At 39.8% G+C, this 6,000-nt stretch overlaps 1 protein-coding gene across 1 annotated transcript in view; it reads left to right on the top strand.

Annotated features, from left to right (window-relative positions):
• Positions 1-3,043: 3,043 nt before the first annotated feature.
• spred1 (sprouty related EVH1 domain containing 1) overlaps positions 3,044-6,000 on the top strand; it is a 30,145-nt gene continuing 27,188 nt past the window's right edge. Inside the window, exon 1 of the mRNA XM_069707146.1 lies at positions 3,044-3,448. Within this exon, the coding sequence (XP_069563247.1) occupies positions 3,417-3,448 (32 nt within the window). The 5' untranslated portion in view covers positions 3,044-3,416. The remainder of the gene's footprint in view (positions 3,449-6,000) is intronic.

The raw sequence follows: 6,000 nt of genomic DNA, 5'->3' as shown, positions 1-6,000 counted from the left end.
TTTGCCGTTTGTGCAGTTGCTTCAACAATTTTCAATATACATTATAGTGGATATCTAAAGTTAGTTGGTCTTAGGTCCACATGGGTGCCACCAGAGTAACGACAGGTGTAGTTCAACACATTTAAATCTGACAATCAGAACTGATCCGAATTCTTTTTTTGTTCCCATTTAAAGGGTTAGTTCGTGCTTTCTCATGTGACAAACTGATTTAGTTGTTTCAGCGGGAAATATTTCATTAGAGTTGTGGAAAATTTGTGCTCTTAAGGATTAAGCCGGGTGATCTGATGTTTTATGAAATGAAATATGAACATCATGTAAATTTGCTGACAGTCTTGCTGTCTAAATATCTTGTGACGCATCTGTATTTTTCAATAAAACACATTTTAAGTCGTACCTCATATACCGAGTCAGAAAAGAAAGGTCTCAAGTTCAAAGTGGTATGACAAGTCAAACGAATAAATAAATAGTTTTCAAAATGTGTATCAGTGCTAGAGTCAAAGAATGACGACAAAACATGACATAACACAAGTCACATCACACTATGATATGCAAATCACTTCACCCTTCTTCAAAGTCAAGTTCTGCTGAATGAGGTTTTTGTTGCACTAAACACATCCTTTATTCTGCGGGGACTTGTCAGCAATAGTAATGCTAGGCTTGTTTGCTGCCTTAAAGAGAATTGTGATGACTCTAATTGCATTTGGTGAGTTGAGTCAAGGGACGTCTCTGTTAGCTAAACATCCTGTTGCCCTGTTTAAGTACACTATGTTGTGTGTTCAGTGTGTGAAAAACACAGGAAATGCACAAGGGTCATCCACATTTGTGAGATGAGAAAGAAGGCTGACTTCCTGAACTTTAAATACTCCAAAGGATAAAGGCATGCTGGTGGGAAAACTCATTCTCATGGTTTTTCCCGCTCTATTTGAAACAAGGGACACTTCATTGGATTCATATGCTTGATCATGACCATGATAATTTAAAAAGAAGCAAAAACAAGTGGCCACGTTTGGTAAAAAAAAAAAAAAAATCTTCTGTGACTTGATTATCCAATTTAGGGCTAGAAATACAGACTATTTCTGTAAATAAATGCATAAAACATCCATACCAGGCTGTTATTGGTATTTTTGACACAACTCACCTTTGCTCTCAGGCAGCCATCAGTGTACACGTCAGACAGAAAATCTAATTGAATACCAAAGGAAGTCCACAATATGTGTCAAGGCAGTCCATGTGAGGGTTGTGCATGCATGGGTTGTCTATGTACAGTGACACAGAGGGGTGTTTTATATGGCTGCAACATAAGGCTGTGGCACAAGCTGTATGAAAGCCAGGGAAACACAAAGAAACTTCTCACACAACATGCTGTCACTATGACAACCAGGCAGAATCATTTAGCCTGATCTCTTGCCTTTCCACACAGCACAGAAATCCAATAGCATTTAAGTCTTACGCAACCAGGCCTCCGATTCGCTCTGCAAGGCTTTTAACACATTTGCAAATAAGATTCATAGATGCAAACATGGATTTTGCTGGTAACTTATTATTTTGGATGGTGCTCCAGCCGCCTGGAAAGTGTTTGGGGTGCAAGGTGGGGCAGCTTTAACTACACAACCGGGGCTACTTGCATGTGGTTTTAGTCCCTTTACCAAATTTGCTTGTGATAGTTTAAAACCCCCTATTTGGGGCACAGAGGGTTATCTCTCTCTCATTCATAATTTAATTTTTTTTTAATTTTTTTTTATTCACTACAGGCAATTGCAGTACTGAACCAAAACACACACTGCTATCCCCAAATAACCCTCACAATAATTATTTCAGAAAATATCCTCATTTTTATGAATTGCCTTTTCTCTGCCTTTCATGTTACACCATGGCGTGGAGCTACGCCTGTTTGTACTATCACTGAATAATGAATACACAGTCGTCTGAGGTAGAAATACTGCCTTGGCTTTAACCACATAAATCGTGAAGAGGGTCTGATGTAATTCCACGTGCTGCAGCAGAGTCTCGCTTGTGTACGTCTTACAGCGCTTCCCCGCAATTTTGAATCGGCATTTTCAAAAGTGGTTCGGCCGCGGTCGATCACCATAAAGCTGCTTTATGAAAGAAAACGAGCGAAAATTGTTAATGGCCGAGAGTGTGTGTGTGTGTGTGTGTGTGTCAGCCCAAGTCCTTCCTCCAGATTATTTTCTACTTCGCGTGCTACTATCACACAGACGCTTCCCTCTCGTATCAATGCGTGATTGAAGGGAAACTTCTTTTGGGAAGTGCGGGGACTACTTTAGGCCAACTTACGGAAAGAAACATGACTAATTTACCGCACACGGCTGAAGAGGAACGCACTTTTTTTGTTTTTGCACGATACGCTATACTCTTTAAACAGATACGAGAAACGCAGTGCCGGGCGAGCGTATTTGATCGCAAGAGTGTTGTGTTTTTACTACGTCGCGGAAGGATCTAATTTTCTCAAGCGAGGGTCGACACATCCGCCCAGTTTTCCGATGTTTCATTTCCCCCCCGAGTTGAAAATGGAGTTCGATTAAAGCAGATGTACACCAACTTCTCAAGGCAATTTCAAGTCTGGCTGGGTTTTTTTTTTTTTTTTTTTTTTTTAATTTTTTTTTTTAAATTTTTTTTCTTACTCTGCGCGTCAGTATTTGATATTGAAAACAGTTGAACCCCCCTTTTTTTTTTTTTTTTTTTTTTTTTTTCGGGCTTTGGATGCCTTTACTGCAAAAAAAAAAAAAAAAAAAAAAAAAAAAAAATAACTCGGACACGTTGACGGAGCAACGCTGCACGGCGCTTTTTCAAGTGTTGTCCCGGACCCTGAAGTTGGCGAATTGGATGCTCGACAGCCGGCCATAAATAACCTGCCAAACCTTACAGCCTACAACCGTTTCTACATTTTTTGAGGATCTATTCACATTTTTTTTTTTTTTTTTTTTTTTTGCAAGCCGGGGGGATCTTGTGTTTTGTTGAAACGGGGGTGTGTGTGTGTGTGTGTGTGTGTGTGGTGGGGGAGCGAGAGAGAGAGCGAGAGAGAGAGATGATGATGATGATGATGATGATGGCGGTGGCCCGTTTGTTGTTGGGGTCGGATTTTACTTCCAGGGAGGATAAAATGAATCAACGATTGTCATTCCTCCTCGCGATTTAACACTTAGTCCCCAAAAAAAAAAAAAAAAAAAAAAAAAAAAGCCAGCAAAGCTAACGTTGCGCTAGCTTCACTTGGTGCTCGCAGGGACCGCTTAAAGTTCAGGCATGCCCCCTTTCCGTACCTCGTTTACTTTCTGTCCAAAATAAGAGGGGGGTAATTTCTGCGTGTGAAGGAAAATGGTGATATTTGTGGTATTTTATCCCGCCGTCGCTGCGTCGTCGATGCTATTGCTAGGATTTGGATCCCCGTGAGGAAAAAAATGAGTGAAGATTCAACAAATCCAAACAACGAGTGAGTACTGTTGATATATATCTCTCTACATTTTCCCCCCATTTACACGTACAGCTTCAATAATAAGCGCTCGTATCTTCAGATACTAACAAGACGCAGTCCTCAATGACATTTCTAACCGCGCAACGCTTATATTTCATCTTTTTTTTTTTTTTTGCTTTACTAATATCAACAATAAGAAACGCAGACTTCTTTTTTTTTATATTAGGATATGAAGGCTAATGAAAAAAAGGGACTAACACTATGAGGTTAAAAGGAACAATCTGATAGAGCCATACTTCCAAAAAAAAAATACTGTAATCCCAACTATGTTTTCTCTTATGCTGCTTCAATTCATATTCGGCCACAGCATTGTAGGTGTAGTAACGTTTGCCTGCGTGTGATTAAATAAACTGTACGATGATATTTGTGTTTGCTGTAAAGAGTGGCAGTTATAGTAGACTCAAGACAGCAGTAATTCAATCTAAATGTAATTTTGCACAAACGCCCGTTCAGTACATCGCGATCACACAAGCGTTATATTGACAATCTGTGTGAAACTGCTGTCCGCCATGATTTCGCCACAGAATCGTAGATTAAAATCCTGCAGATCACGTTTGTCTTTAATGAAAGCCCTTCGTGCTTATTGCGGCATTGAAAAGCTGAAGATGCCATTTTTTTTTCTCAATCGCACTCATTTACATATCACAATCTCCATTCATAAAAAAAAAAAAAAAAAAAAAAAAAAAAAAATCATCACATTCACGCCCTAATCCCTCACAACCCCGCGGACATGAACTGTAATCTGGACATGTAGTGGGGTTTGAAACACGTCGCGCCCATTTCAAATCGCGTTTTAGGGGTATGGTTTTAATGGGCTGATCCCTTGTGTGCGCTTGTTGACAGTCAGTGAGAAATATCTGCTTCGGGAGGTGCTGCGGTCACATGATCCCCTCCATTCATAAAGTACCTGCCTGCCCATTCACAGCACTGTACACTGTTTCGCATTGCACCGACGATCACACAATGGTCACATTTTCTGCATTTACTCTACAATACATCGCATATAAGCGCCGGTGCTCGTGTGTTAATCCTTTATTTGACTTAAGCGTGGTGTTTAAGCGACACTATCTCCGAGAATTTTCTTTCATAATGTATTTGTCACAGAGGAAGTCATATGCCCTTTTCAGCCATTCATAGTGTCACGCTTTAATGTTTGAAACACACCCATGTTTTGCCCCATTCCTATCTGGCCTTTGTGAGAATGATTGATTTAATGCATGGAGGTTTTGTCCTTGAAGTACACTTCTTCTTTTTTTTAAATTTTTTTAATTTAAATTTTTTTTTTTTTTATGTAATATATGTCATGAAGTTATTTTTCCTCATACCAAGCCATGTCAAATAGATTACAATTGAACCACTCACACCCATCTTGTTTTAGGGGAATTCTGCTCATCTTATTCTTGTTTTTAGTCTTGATTCAGCTTAAAATGTATAATAAACAAGCATACTTGATGCTAGTAGAAAGCGTAAAACCTCTAAATTTGAGCATTCGGCTGAATGCATTTTGTCATCGTGTTAACCTGTGGAGAAAGAAATTACAGTGAAATCAAAGCATCCCTAAATTTGATGTGGCTCCCTGCAACAACCTCAGGGACTCCTCGAGGCCCCGAAGCCCCACTTTGGGAACCACTGCCACGGGCTACATATCATCAGTGGTTTTGTAGGCTACAGTATATGCTGGGTTTGTTCAACACTGCATGATGGCAGCAGCTAAGATGGCGAAGTGATCCGAACATTGTTGCTATGATTCCACCACCTTTCTGGCTGTTGTGTGATTCATAGCAATGGAGTGAACAGAAGACTGAGTGCTGCCTGAGCCATTTAGTTTAGCTGGAGAGTTGCTTTAATATGCTATTTATAATTACACACCTATTCAGGAATAATCAGATGCTTTGTATCTTGTTGGACTTTTAAAAAAAATAATTTTTTAAGCATCACGGGATAATGATCAAGATGTTGTTCACAGTAAAGTGTCCATTTCCACATTGTGCCTCTTTACATCGATAAGAAACATCTTTGATGAGTCACTTGCTAAATAAAAAGAAAAAGGCTTTTTTTTTTAGAATTTGGTATAGAAATGGTGTGTAATTTCCAGTTACCTAACCATGTACAAATGTAATTATGGAAGGGGGTGGGGTGTTTGTTCCCATGTAGCTTGCATTTAAACATTTAATTTGATAATCTCTACAAAATTTGTGAAGTGCGAGCACCAAAGTGGTTTTGGTCTGAATGATAGGTGGTAAGTCATGCTGGTCTACACACAGCACACCCTTTCTTGAGAGCATGTGTTACTTGGCCTTGGTGCAACCATGTTCGCAAGGCTGAAAATGACAAGAACGCACAGAAAGCCTTGTGAGATTTTGGTTTGCGTCCTGTCTGGGATGTGTGCTGGCGCGGAGAGTGTGGTGTGATCTAAGGCTAATGGGAATTTTGTCGACAAGGACTACGGTCGTGCTGGGAGAAGTGGGAGATTTATGAATCGTGAATGTCACGTTTATCTGAAATATTTA

This window comes from Brachyistius frenatus, unplaced genomic scaffold (genome assembly GCF_029030835.1).
Source record: "Brachyistius frenatus isolate BFR_SWC_R1_liver_20210118 unplaced genomic scaffold, ASM2903083v1 Contig_67, whole genome shotgun sequence".
Lineage (NCBI taxonomy): Eukaryota > Metazoa > Chordata > Actinopteri > Embiotocidae > Brachyistius > Brachyistius frenatus.
This window is presented reverse-complemented; position numbering and strand designations above follow the sequence as displayed.